Source organism: Myodes glareolus, chromosome 21 (genome assembly GCF_982192425.1).
Source record: "Myodes glareolus chromosome 21, mMyoGla1.1, whole genome shotgun sequence".
Lineage (NCBI taxonomy): Eukaryota > Metazoa > Chordata > Mammalia > Rodentia > Cricetidae > Myodes > Myodes glareolus.
The window spans coordinates 54636584-54651241 of NC_142046.1; the positions used below are offsets into that span (position 1 = coordinate 54636584).

The window sequence follows — 14658 nt, forward strand, 5'->3', positions numbered from 1 at the left end:
AAAGAATCAACGGCAAGGCTGTTCTGGCTTAAGCTGCTGGAGGAATTATGTTGTCACCAAACCATGAAAGACGGAAAAAGGGCAGATGAGGGAAGCTTAGTTCAGTGTTGGATATGGTTTCCGGTGGTTTCCTGGGTAGTGACAGGTGGGTCTCATGGTTGATGCTTGGGTGGTGTTCCAGATGGGGCACATAAACTGAGAAGGTTGCACTGAATATGAAGGCAACCTAACGTGAGCACAGGGACAGAAAAAAATGCCTGCCACTGGTTCAGGGCCTTCCAGAGCGGATGAGTGGCAGTGTGGATATGGAAAGGGTCTCAGGCTCCTCTCAGGGAATTAAATGCCCTGAAGTGAGGGAAAAAATGACAAGCTAATTACTTTGTGAAAGACAGATAAAAACAAGCAAATTATAAACATAATTTAAAGATAGAATTTATTCTCTGATGGTTCAGTCATGCAAACTGTACATAAAAGAAAATAGTACAGTTTGTGTAACATTGCAAATATAAGGACTCAAAATGCTAGGTACAGAAGTAGTGTGACATTCTGGAAGTCAAAATGGGTTTTTTGTGTTTATACAACTAATAATGATTTTTATTTGCTGAGTACAGACTGATTTACAATGAGAGCGTTGTCAACCGTGGTAAGTTCGTTAACCGTTACATGACTTCTCACATCTATGTACTTCTACTTTACAGTTGCAAGAACCTGTTACCAAAGAACTGAAGCGTTCACAAACCGGAAGAGAAAAGCAAAATGTTGTCAGGGTGCAGAGAGTGAGACACGGAGGCTTTGACCAACCTTACCCATCTACAACAGAAAGAGCTTGCCTGGAGAATTCATGTTTTGTGCCTTTGAGAGCAACTCCTTAGCATAACTATGACGAAACTATGAGTGAAACTGATTACTTTAAATATGAGATCAGGCTGAAAGTAACAGACACAAATACAATCAGCAACCAAAATGCTCTCATTTTTAATAAGCCAAGTAATAAAATTCCTATTATCTTCATACTTAAAAGTTCTGAAATGTCATTTCTATAATTTGCATGTTTCCCAGTCTGGAACTTAGGCAGGTGGGATGGAGAGCCCCTGACCTCAAGGGCACTCCACGCAGGCTTTGGAAACGTCAGTCTCATTAAGAGGCGGCCCCGAGACCGTAGCGATAGTGCAGTACGGATGCAGGGCAGACTACACAGCTTGGTATAAACACATCACAGGTATTTACAGAATGGAATCCTGCTTCAACGCCAGAAGTTGCTACTGGGTAGGACTCAACTATTTTACAAAGTTTTCTTACACACATCTACTACTTTTTTATTTTTATGTTTAACAATTTAGTCTATTTAAAATATTGTACTGTATTTTTAACATAACTGCAGAATAAAAATAGATAATGGCACATTAGAAAACTCAGTATTCCACAGACGACTGGATTATGAGCAAAGTGTAACTACAATCGTCTCATCAGAACAAGCTACTTCATGGAATGTTAGTTATCCAAGCCTGCACAGTAATGGCATCTGAAACTGCAGTCATCTATTGCCAGCATCACACTGAAGGCATCATTAAACATTCAAGCAAAGATTGCTGGCATAAACTATTGGAAGATGCACACACATACGCACATACACACATACACTCATTCTCTCATTCACATTCCCACATTATAATTACATTGTTCTAAAGATAGATACTGATTTTTTTCCACGAGAAACATTATCAAAATTGGCTACTAAAAGATGACAGTGCTTTCACAAGAATAAGTACAAGTTAGCTCGCAATTACAAGTACAACAATGGGGGGAACAGTCTTAAAATTTCTAAGTCGTAATTTTAGGCTTTTCTGGAACCACATCATACTTCATTATGCATAAACTTCTCACATTGCTACCTGAAATCTGCAAAACAAAACAAAACAAACCACACTCAACAACAGAAACACAAACAAAACAAACCCCAAAATGACAAGAGCAAATTTTAAAAATTACTAGACATCTGATAACCCTGTATCATACATTATATAATTTCATAGTTTTCAGTCTCAAGAACACAGGTTTAAAATACTGAATTTAAGACTTAAAAAATCAAGTCATTTTTGAAATGCTCAAGATTCCAAAATTTTTGTCTACTTAATCTTACAACATTGCAGGGTGGTGGATGACTCTGGCCAGTTTAAGAATGTGCATAAAGCACTAAGTGTCTCACCAAACCTCCACTCACTTAAAAAAAGGTTTCGGATATTTTTCCTTTTGCATAATGTGCAAAATAAAAGGCAAAAAGATTAAAAGGAACTCTTTGTCTTTTCTTCCCTAGTGCCTTACAATGTTGTTCCTATTACAAAGTCAATAGGGACTCTGCAGAACTTTGGTATAAATGATAACAAGACAACATCACAGCTCAGGGTGAAGGAAGGGGTGGGCAAAGAAACGGAAGTGGGAGGAGTGATTCAGTTAACACCCCCATTTATTAAAACACCACTAAACCAAAGTGAAATAAACCACAATGAATTATGATACAATTTACACATTGAGCACAGAAAAATTAAAAAAAATCTAACAATATTTATAAAAAAAGCAAAATCAGTCTTCCAGAGACTAAAATCTTGTTCAGTCTGATCGTCTGCTGCTACACCAACGCTAGAGCCAAATATAATTTCAAGTAAAAAAAGGAAAAAAAAAAAAAGAAAAGAAAAAAATTTACAACCACAGATTTCGCATAAACGCAAACTGGTCTTTCCTTGATTTCCCTTTGAAGTCACTCATCAGTATCTAGAGCTGCTGCACGGAGGGTCTTTAATCAACTTCCTGAGGGCTGTGGCTGAGAGGAAGGAGGCGTGACCATCTGGGAAAGCACAGGCTCCGTGCTCTGGTCCGCCATCTGGGTGAGGACTGAAGTAGCTCCAGCTTCCACCTTTGAGGTTGAGCTGACTCCATTGGACGTGCTGACAGAGCTGTGCTGGATTGCTTCTGTATGTGGGCTGCTGGGCACGGAAAGGTCTTCTGAACTGTCATCTTTGTCAGCAGCTGAGTGGAAAAACGAAAACCCATTTTTTTTTTTTTTAGCAGTATTGACAAAAACCCATTATTGAGTTGAGTCCACACACAGAGCTGGAAGGTTTTTTACAGCACTGTTACTCAGGACAAGCTGCACAACTGAAATAAACTGAACATGGCTCCAGTCAGAGAAAGTAGGCAACTGTGTGTTCAACAGGCCAAATGAAGGCAGAGCATCATCATACTTGCTAAACAGGGTCAAAGAAATGAGGCAGAGCCAGGTGGGTGCTGCATGTATTTAATCTCAGCACTCAGGAGGTAGAAGCAGACAGATCTCTGAGATCAAGGCCTATTTGGGTTATATAATGAGACCTTATCAAAAACAAACAAAACAATAACAAAAAAGAGGCATCTCTTTTCCAAACATCTGTAATCCTATGACACTTCAGAGGCAGCAACAGAAGAACTGCAAGTTTGAGGACAACCTGGGTTCTAGGCCAGCATGGGCTACAGAGCAAGACCTGGTCTTAATCCCACAACAAAGTGAGGCCAAAGTTTGGAACACTCACAGATATAATAAGCATGCACTGAGCAACACATTTAACAAAACTAGGCTTTCTGCCTACCTGCCACCCTGATTAAAAGATAAACAATTTATAACCACATGCATAAATGAGATGAATCTTACAAATTCTATTTTCGATTATTCCCTCTGCATTTACCAGACTGTATTTTTTCTACCTAAATTTTCATTTACTGCAGTCATGAATGATTAGAACACCTGAGTTTAATGATGCATACATATGAGAATAAGTAATATTCAAAGACTAAATGTCACCAGCTGTTAGAGCTATACAAATTAATTGGGATTCAAATGCATATCCATACAAAACCTAAGATACCGAAACAGAGGGAGCACTCAGGAAAGGGCATTCTAAGTTATCTGTGGAAACAAATTTACAATAGTTAGACTTGAACAACAAATCTTACATCTTTAGTAGGCTAGAATTTTATTCAGTGAAAAATCTGATATCCAACAGATATAGACATGTGTTAAATCTACAAGTTCTAGATACGACGCTGACACACACACTGTGGTCCTTTGCACTCACTGGGAACTTGTCAATGACACTGTTCATTCCTCTTTCACATGCGATCACTCTTTGGATTTCTTTAATCTGCTCCTCGAGTTCTAGATTTATCACAGTGGAATATAATCCCTACAACTTAGTTTTGTTTGCTGCTATACAACATAAAATACCATCATACTAGACACATTCTTTTCATTTTTCCTTCCTTCTTTTAGGTTTTTGAAACAGGGTCTTAAAATGAAGCCCAAAATTGCCTTAAACTCATGGCCAATCCTCTCGTCTCGGTGTTCTAGGTGCTGGGATTACAGGTGTGTTGACATGCCCAACTTGGATGCTTTCTTTTTTTGGACTTGTTTCTCCTGGCATTAAAAATAAGTTTTAGTTAAGTGTTTTAGAAAGTATTCAGGCTTTCTAGTAAATATGAGAATGCAGACCAGCCAACTGATGGGCCTACTTCCTATTGACAACAGACTGTAATGGAACAATTACCCCATGATTTGTCATGGACAGTGGCAAGTATAATGAGAATAAATAAAATTCCTCTTTTTGATCATTTTCTTAAATAGAGAAGTTCTTATAGAATTTATACATCAGCCTCAAATCCATGTATTTTTGAAAAGCTGATTTTAAAATTTGTGAGATGAAATTCTATCTTTTCCATAATGTGCTGTAAATGCAAACATGTTTCCTTGAATCAAATCTGACCTCAAACTACAATTAAAAAAAAAAAACCTCAATCAGAAATCTTAAAAAATACAAGAATCAGAAAACATACTCGAGGCAAAAATGAATATTTTTTAACACATAATTCTATTCCTACAATGTAACAGTGACAGTTTAAAGAAAACACTGGCAATAACAATTCAAGTGGAGAAAATATCAAAAAGCTGTTACTTTCCTATTTTTCTTTATCAAAACAACAAGCTAAGTCCACATGCTAGATTCTAGAAAAACATCAAAAACAGGGAGGAGAGAATGACTCAAAATCAAAGTTAAAGGAGTGCATATCTATAGACTCACAGAATAGGTTAAAGTACATCTTTAGGTAGTACAAAGAATTAACAGTTATATATTTGGTAATTATAATTTGTGTATATGAAATACTTTTGCAACATATTAAATCTGAACTTAAATCTAGTTTTAGCAACTGAGGGGAAAAATGAACAAAATAATCAAAAATACTAGAAAGACACATATGCTGTCCTCAGAGAACGACTTTTAGTTTAAATCAGATGTTTGAAAAATTCAACCCCTCTCCCTCTCTGATGTGTTTGAGCGTGTAGAAGCCAGAGGACATTTCTGGGAGTTGGTTCTCTCTTTCCTACCTGTGAAGACAGGGCATCCTTTCTTGTCTGTTATGTATACTATAGACTAGCTGGCTTCTGAGTGTCCACATGGTTCTCCTGTCTCTTTCTCCATAGATGCTTACCAATTGCATCAAGCTTTTTGATGTAGTTTCAGGGACAGAACTCAAGTTGTCAGGTTTGCAAAGTACATGCTTTGCCTGCTCAGCCATCTTGTAAGCCTGGCAATCCAATTCTTTACCTAAGTTCCCTACCTATATCACACATATATTCAATAATAAAATTTGATGATACTCAATTCAGGCTCAAGAAGCTTCCTTCCATTTACAATTATACAGATAATAATATAATTTAAATTATACATGCTCATATCCTAGAGAATATGAATTCATGCCAATAAGATCATGAACTTAAGTATTAAAAAGTGCATTGATTTTTTTTTTTTTTTAGTCAGGGTTTATATTATTTAACAATTAGGGTGCTGAATACTCAGTTTTCCCATAGCTGTGGGGTTTCTTGGGATGTGGTTCAGAACTTTCAGTACTGAAACTTGGTTAGGCAATGGTTCAATTGCTAGTACTGCTACCTTCACCTAAAAAATTCACAATAACCGTAGGTTTCATTAAACCCAGCTTTCTTTCACAAATATTTTAAAAGATTTAGCTGGCAGTGTAGCACACACCAATATTGTATGCTACATTCAGAGTGTGGAATTTATTTCTTCAAGAGCTATTTGTCTAATCTCTGTTACCTTGATGACAGACACTAGACTTATATCAAAATTTAAAATAGAATTTTAAGCCAGACACGGTAGCATATGCCTTTAATCTCAGCACTTGGGAGGCAGAGGCAGGTGGATCTCTATGAGTTTGAGGCCAGCCTCAAACTGGTTTATATATAAACTGATTTATAGAGAAAGTTCCAGGACAGCCAGGGCTATATACATAGAGAAACTCTATCTTAAAAACAAACAAAACAAAACCCAAACAAAACAAAATGAAAACAAAAACATAACAACTGGTTTACATTTATTAAGCATATATTGCCTGCATAATTAAAATAGTTGAGATTATTCAACCAGTAATAAAAGATTTTAAAACTGTAGATTATTTTCAATTAAGTACAAAGTAAGTTAATTTCCTTCTAATTTTACAAAATCATTCATATAGTTCCTTGTAAACCATCAAAATCCAAGGAAGCTTTCTTGTTGAAGAAAATTGTGTATGCATAATGTTGAACTCAGTAGCATCTATGGGAAATTATGTTCTTAAGTCAGATGGGAACCGTAATGGCCTCATCTCTACAGCGATCACAGTTAATACAAATTCCAAATATAGTTCTATATGGTTCCAATTTACTCCACAATGTGTTTCACTGTCCTGTCAAAATGACTGGATATCAAATAACAGAGATTTATATGTTCAAAACAGACAAAAATCAGTATTCTAAATATATATGGCAAATGAGAATAGCTACGTCTACTGAATCTCTTAAATTAAAAAATATTGCTCATTTTGATGAAACTGCTTACAATTGACTACAAGTAAAGATGGTAGCCATTAAGTTTTATTGTAAGTACCTGAGGAACTGTTTGCATCCAATACAAAATGTTTCCTTCTTTTGAATTACTGACATCGGCAAATTAAAATGAAGTGGATACATATGGTTGAAACAATCTTCACATTTACAAATATCCTGAAATACCACTAAATCATAAAAACGGAAGGCCATGGGTTATGTATTATAAATGTTGCCTAATGCATTCCCAGCTCTGTTATTTGTTACAAATTTGTGTGTGACGGACAAAATTGGCTATTTACTCAGGAGTAACAGCTGGTTCCAACACTGCGCATCTTGTCAAGGAGGAGGACATTAGAGAAAGGAAAAAGCACAATTAACCTCTACAAAGCTGGAAACAGAAGACTCTCACTGGTGGTGGTGGGGGCATAAAGGAAATTTATAAGCAAATAACTCCAATACCATTCTGTTTTAGCATTTTTATGACTAATGTGACAGTACCAAATAAAAACTCACAACCATACAAACACTGTCCAATGCTCACATTCTCTGAAAAAGAACAATAGACTATGATATTACAAATGGAGAGTATATGGCTGAATGAAGATGGTGGACTAAAAAAATTCTCATTATGACTAAATAAATGGGACAGGAAAGGAAAAACTGTTTGGCTCTGTCGATTCAAGACAAAGTGTTAACCTGTGACAATAAATGGCCACTAATAGTAAAATGTATAGCTGACCAACTTGTGATTCATACTAACGCCTAGAAAAAGCTAGAGATAGAAAACTTGCAGAAATAGCTATTTAATTTGAAGCAATACAACTGCAGGCTGCACTGCTTTACTGGTAGCTCTGCCCACTCTGGCAGTCTGGCCCTGATGCAGCCTAAGCTGTAGGTAACAGTGCATTACTCACCGTGATAGCCAGACTTCTTCTGCATGGCGGTGACAGGGCAATCTTTGTGAGCCAGGAGCAGCTGCTTCAGCTGTGCCACTTCATTCCTCAGCAGGGTGACTTCGCTCTGGGGGAGAAACAACTCCTGGGCTTACCGTCATCAGACACAGCACATTTACTACTTAAAGGAAGTGAGACTTAAGGTATGAAAATTGGATCTTTTTGGCAGAACATATGCTATTTAAATTATATATATATCAGTTTTATGTTTTAGCATTTATACAAACATTTCTAGTTTAAAAAACTGAAATCATACCAACACCATAACTGCATTCTAGCTCACCATTGCCATGGGAACCCTTATGCACTATAGGTTCCTCACTGAAGATCTTTATTTTACAAATATTAGATGCTCTTTTGATTATCTGAAGACTTAAAAATGTCAGTAATTAGGAAGAATTTTCAACAACTTCATTTAAAAATGGAAAGTTTTCATTTTAAAAATGGAAAGTTTATTCATTAAGCAAGTTTGTAGTTTAGAAACAAAATATACTTATTCAAGAATCATAAATCGCTAAACCTAATTGCTGAGCATTATCCTGAGCACTAGAACCAATCAAAGTGGATATACTGTTAAATATATTTGTTGCCTGTGATACTGACATCGAAATTAAATGTTATGCCCATGGTGATCACTTTAGTCCTTAAAACAGAATGAGTATTGTAGCATGAGGGGCCTGCGTGTTGGGGTTTCTGTCCTGCCCAGTTCCCATGCCAGCAAGTCCCAAAGAAAATCATACAGAGGACTATATTAATTATAAACTGATTGGCCCATTAGCTCAGGCTTTGTATTAGCTCTTATAACTTATATTAAACCATTGTTCTTATCTATGTTAGTCACATGGCTCAGTACCCTTTTCAGCGGGGCAGGTCACACACATCCTGCTTCTTTGGTAGTCTGGGCAGGACTCCCCAGGGAGCTTCCTGCTTTCCAGAATTCTCCTATTCTCCTTGCTCCACCTCTACTTCCTGTCTGGTTGTACCATCTATACATCCTGCCTGGCCAATCAGCGTTTATTTAAAATATGATTGACAATTCTCCCGCACCAGAGTACTTCAGCCTTTGTTTAGGATTCATTAATTTACCAAGTTCTACATCAAAGTTTCAAACTGAAAAAACCCATCTAATTCCTTTGGTTCAGCCCCATATATTACAAGCAGAAATTAGTGCTCATTTACCAACATTCATGAGATAGAAATACTATTGATTTAATAAATGAGTAGCTTTAAAAAATTCATTAATGAAACAGTTTCTTCTCCTTTAGATTTATATTAACTCTAGCCATCTAGGCTTAACACATGAACCCCAAAGTATTAACAGATGAGAACATTTTGCATACTAGCACACATAAAATTGCAGGCACATAATCCACCAACACCTCTCTGAGACAAGGTATCACTGCATTCCAGGCTGGCCTCTAAACCACAGCAATCTTCCTGCCCTAGACCTGTGTGCTGGGATTACTATTAAATGTGAATCACCAAACTCAATCTCCATTTACCTCTTAACCCAGAAAGCTGGTTGTGAACTATTTTAGCAGATTAGTCTTATTAGGCCTTCCTAAGTTACTAGTGACAGGAACAAAATCTTGAGAACAAAAGTCAAGCAATCTGAAAAATGAGTGTGTGCAGTTTCCCACACCCTACAACACTGGCACCATGTACTATAAAGCACAGAACAAAACTTTATGCTAGTATAACCCTAAACAGTAAAAGGTTAAAGTACATTTAGAATACTGTATTTAAGAATAGGTAGCAGGGGCTGGAGGGATGGCTCAGTAGGTTAAGAGCACTAGTTGCTTTTCCAGAGGACCACGGTTCATTTCCCAGCACCTGCATGGCAGCTGACAACTGTCTGTAACTCCAGTTCCAGGGGATCTGACACCCACACACAGACATATATGCTGGCAAAACACCAACGCAATTAAAATTTAAAAAAAAAATAGGTGGTTGTAGATTCATCTCTAATAACCATGACTTCATTGACACTGTACTCAGCTAGGTTTCTAGTACCAGACATGGTTTCCCTCTTGTTAAGAGGGTCTTAAGTCCAATTAGAGCTGTTGGTCACCACCAAGGTATGCATGGTACTGCTGCACCAACAGGGTTACTGTGCCATCTGGTCACTGATGTCATAACGGGGTTAAGGTAGTTGACAGCTGCCTCCTTTGGAAGCACACATGGCACCTTCTGGTACCATGAGAGCTAGTCTTCAGGGAAGCAGCATTTAGACTGGTTCCAGCTCAGGGATCTTTGGGCCCTATTTCTGAAGTGCAATGGGGACTTACCTTCCACCTCTGGGGAGGGGGGTGTTAACCAAGGGCAACAGCAATAGACTGTTTTGTGAGTCTCTTGGACAGCCCTGGACAACAATTAAAAAGAGGGTATATCATGTCTGATTCTAGTGATTTTGCTAGGTGGTCTTTGGTTCTTGGATGAAGTTACGTCTACACAGATGAGAAAGATTCATTAAAACTATGTATATTCATACACAGAGTATTATAGTTTTTTGGGTTATTTTTTGGAAATAGTTAATAGTTTAAGCCCTTGTGGCTTTTCCAGACTTCCTTATTGTTATTTTACCCACTCCTCTGATTTTGTACTGACCTCCTGTTCCCACTTCCCTTACCATAACACTTGTCTACTGTCATTTCCCTTTATCTTCCTCCATCCTCCCAGCTCTTCTGTATTTATCTTCCTGCCTCTCCCTAAGAAGCTCCTGCCTTTTCCCGTTTCCCTGATCAGATCGCTTGTACCCTCCTAATCCGCTCTCTCACCCATAAAGTCTGACCAACACAACTGTCTAAATGTTAACTGAACAAGAATGACAGCAATGAACATGACAAACTGAATGGAGAAAAGCCCCCAAGGCCTCAACTGAGGAAAGTTGGGAATGGGAGAGATGGTGAGAGATGGTGTTCCTGAGGAAGAACATACCAATTGCTTGTCCAGTATCAAAGACTCATCCTCAAAACATACATACAGGTAGCATTATATTGACTCAAGAGCTTATATTTGAGAACAAATACAATATATGCAGCAACAATTAGTAGAAAAAAAAAGAAGTCATGAATTTGAAGGAGAGTTGAGGAGGGGTACATTCTGGCTTTGGAGGGAGGAAAGGGAAGAGAAATGTTAAAAAAAAATTAAAAGGTTTTATTCAGAACAAAAAGATAAATTTAAAACATTTTGTTAACATGAGTATCTGTATGAGTAAGTAATAGTAATTAATATTTTAACAGGTTTGACAAAGAATTTTTTTGGTCTATGTATAGATCAGTATGTATAATCTGTTTCATTTTATTTAAAAGAAAAATTAATTTTATCCTAAAAAACTGTGGAAGTTTTTGAGTAAAATTCATTTCCCATGATGATATTTACTAAATCGTAGTATATACTTGGAGTTTATGTTGTTTAGTAAGTCATGATTAATCTGTTCTTCAAATTATTAAAATTAGATGGCTAAAAGTTTTATAAATGACAATCTATTTATTTTAAAATAACCAAATTTTCATACAAAATTCAACAAGGGCTTTAAGAATGTCTGTCTCACAAATGAAAACTTGTTATAAAATTTAGTTGGGGTAAGTGCTGTATAGGATGCTAAACAGTTTTCTAAGCATTTACACAATTATATTTATGGCACTTTGCAGATCAATTTAAGGAAGAAGTCAAGTGTCCCTCTTACTATTAGTCTTGTGCATATATGAAGATTTACTGAAAACTGGGAATGGATAATTCAAAAGACTGATCTAGTCACTTGCTCACAATACCAGCTATTTGGAAAGCTGAGGCAGGAAGGTCTTAAATTTTAAGCAAGTCTGAGCAATTTAGCTCTCTAAGTTCATATTCCTAAATAACAAAGAAGGCACTAGTGGAAGAGTAGTGAGGCCCTGACTTCAGTTTCTACTGCTGTTCATCTATATAATAAACAACTACAGTTTATTAACATTAATTTCCAGCTAACTGGTAGTTCAAAAGATGCTACTAGAGAATGTTCACAATATCAAAAGCAAAATTATGAAAACAGGAAAGAAAGAAGAAAGGAAGGCAATAAACACATTTGGTGCTACCCGATACTTTTATTGGAAATCTTACCAAAGACCTGGATGGTGAAGAAGCCTTAAAATCTTTATACCACACGAGGTCCTAAGAAATGTATTTGAGGCACATCGGCAGGGCAGTATGAAATCATTTGCTCTGCCACTGGCCAAATTGTACCTGTTCTGTGGATAAATAGAACCCTTCAGTTTCCAAAGCTGTCAATTTGATACCTTTCACAATCACTATATTCACTTAAAATTAAAAAACAAAATACACACACACACACACACACACACACACACACACACACACAAAACCTAGAAACAAAATAAAATTGCAATTCAAAGAAAGAATGACAAAACTGCCACTGAAACAACTTTATGGTTAATATAAACCAAAAACAAACAAACAAAAACCAAACAACAACAAACCCCAGTGATATTTAAAAATATTTAAAACGTTTCTGAGAACTTTATAAAGTTCAAGCAAGGTAATTAGGGTATTTGTGAAACACACAAATAAACAGTTACACATAAAATTTCTTCAGTGTGCCAGTGTTGAAAGTTTGGTATTACTTCATGTCATCGTGCACAAAGGTTTAGGAGACCATGTTTACTACAGAGTCCACACAGATGCAGTATACATCATGTCCTAGAGTATTTGGAGAATCATCTAGAGAAATGGAAAAACTATGTTCCTAATAAACACAAGCAAACTGCATTTATGCCCCATACCTGCAGCTGGCCATTCAGTGAACTCAAGTCTTCTGCTTTCTTCTCTAAGGACTGAACCCAGACTTTCCTTTTTTGTCGGCATCTTGAAGCTGCTGCTCTATTTCGTTCCAGGAATTTTCTTCTTTTCTCATCAGGATCTTCATTAGCTGCTCTTCTTCGACGGCCACTTGTATTTTGGGTCTGCGGAGTTGTGTGAGCTGGAGAAGCCTGTGACAACATGGAGAGAAGCTTGTAACACCACTGTGTTGGGAGTAAATTAACACAGGCAAGGCATGGTATAAAAGGGAGAGAGCTGCTAACTTCATGCTATGAAACTTGATGATCACCATCAGTACTCTGGAACAACATGAAAATCACTCTGTGGCTGAATTCCTTTTAAATAACAAGCTATGTGATAGCGAAAAGCTCAATGTGATGTACGGAGAACGTCTTCCTTAAAGGACCACAGCAGTGAAGTGACTAGCGGCATTCTACTATACCCTATTCAGCCCCCATCAGAGAAGCTTCTTCCTGCAGCAGATGGGGACAAATAAAGAGATGCACAGCCAGACAAAAGGCATGCAGGGCTTGTGGAGTTTGCACCAGGTGGGGTCTTAGAGATGAAAGAAGTGGACACACACCCCCATCCCTCACCCAGAAGATGCCACTTACAAATGAAAAAATAAGTTTTCTCCAAGGGAGTCTCGCTGGAGAAACAAACCACTTAAGGGTGGGCTGCATGCCCAGTAGTAGTGGTTAACACAAAACAAACTCAAAGGAATCTTTGGAGGGTCTTTGTCTCATAATATCAAGTCAAAAAATTCATTTTATTTTTACCTTATAGTTCTCTGTATATGTTATGGCTTCTAGTTTGGGGTTTTTATAGGATTCCTATGTGTATGAATGTATGTGTCTCTGTGTCTACATATGTTTCTTGTTCCTATTCTAATTTGCTTGCTTTTGATTTATCATATTATTATTATTCCTTAGATGACTGTTTTCTTCCTTCTTCTTTTTTTTTTCTCAAGACAGGGTTTCTCTATGTAGCCCTATCCTGAAACACACTCTATAGACCAGGCTGGTCTCAAAACTGCCTGTTTGTTTCCTAACAAGAGAAAGAAAGGGTGTGGACACAAATGTGAGGGGAGATGGGGGAGGAATTAGGAAGAGTAGGGGGAAGGGAAACCATAATGAAAATTTATATGGAAAAAAATCTATTTTCAATAAAATAAAAAGTGCATGTGTATTTTAATAAACTATTTTTGTAAATGTTCTTTTTAACTGATTTTATACCTATTCAACCATCTGAAAACTAATCACTATAAGTTTACAACCATTTTTCAATTCTATTTTAAAATAAAGTTTATTAAATATGCCAGTTTTACTAGTTATTTTTTACAATAATACTTATTTTCCAGGCAAAGAGAAGCCTACTGGACCTTGATTTTCATTAATGGTCAGCTTGGTTATCTTTGATCAGCCCAGGATATGGATCTTCAGTCACTAATCACCCTGTGTAGTACACAGGACTGTCCAATGTTATGAACCCTCATCGTCTTACAAATCCCAAACTGTGCCACAGAATATGGCGGTGTGGGAGACAGGAAACAAATTCTTGAAAACAATGTTGAGGAAAGAGAACTTTGGACTACCAGCATGTGCTTAAATGGAAAAACCTAAAAAATTATTTTACCTATATTAAGTATATTTTAAAATAGCATAATCAAATAAAATGTGGATTTATGAACATAATAAGCTCAAGATGGGTTCGGTAGGCATATCACCAAACTTAAGTCTTTGTCCAAATAACTAATACTAAAAACTGAGCATCAGGGGTAGTGATATGGCTCAGAAAAAGGGAGCTTATCTAGCAAGCTTATCTAGCATGCTTGAAGTTCTGTATTCAATCAACCAGCACAAATAAACACCAAATTAAGATGGCTATATTTATATTATATCATATGATAGACTATAACTATATAAAGAAGTCACAAAAGCTGTACTGCATTTTCCTTTTAAGGATGACCAGTGTGGTGAG

At 36.8% G+C, this 14658-nt stretch overlaps 1 protein-coding gene across 1 annotated transcript in view; it reads right to left on the bottom strand.

Annotated features, from left to right (window-relative positions):
- Positions 1–407: 407 nt before the first annotated feature.
- The window catches only part of Atf2 (activating transcription factor 2), a 77334-nt gene continuing 63083 nt past the window's right edge, over positions 408–14658 (bottom strand). Inside the window, 4 exon segments of the mRNA XM_085680943.2 lie at positions 408–2817; positions 2819–3024; positions 7825–7930; positions 12642–12848. Coding sequence (XP_085537069.1) covers positions 2794–2817; positions 2819–3024; positions 7825–7930; positions 12642–12848 — 543 coding nt within the window. The 3' untranslated portion in view covers positions 408–2793.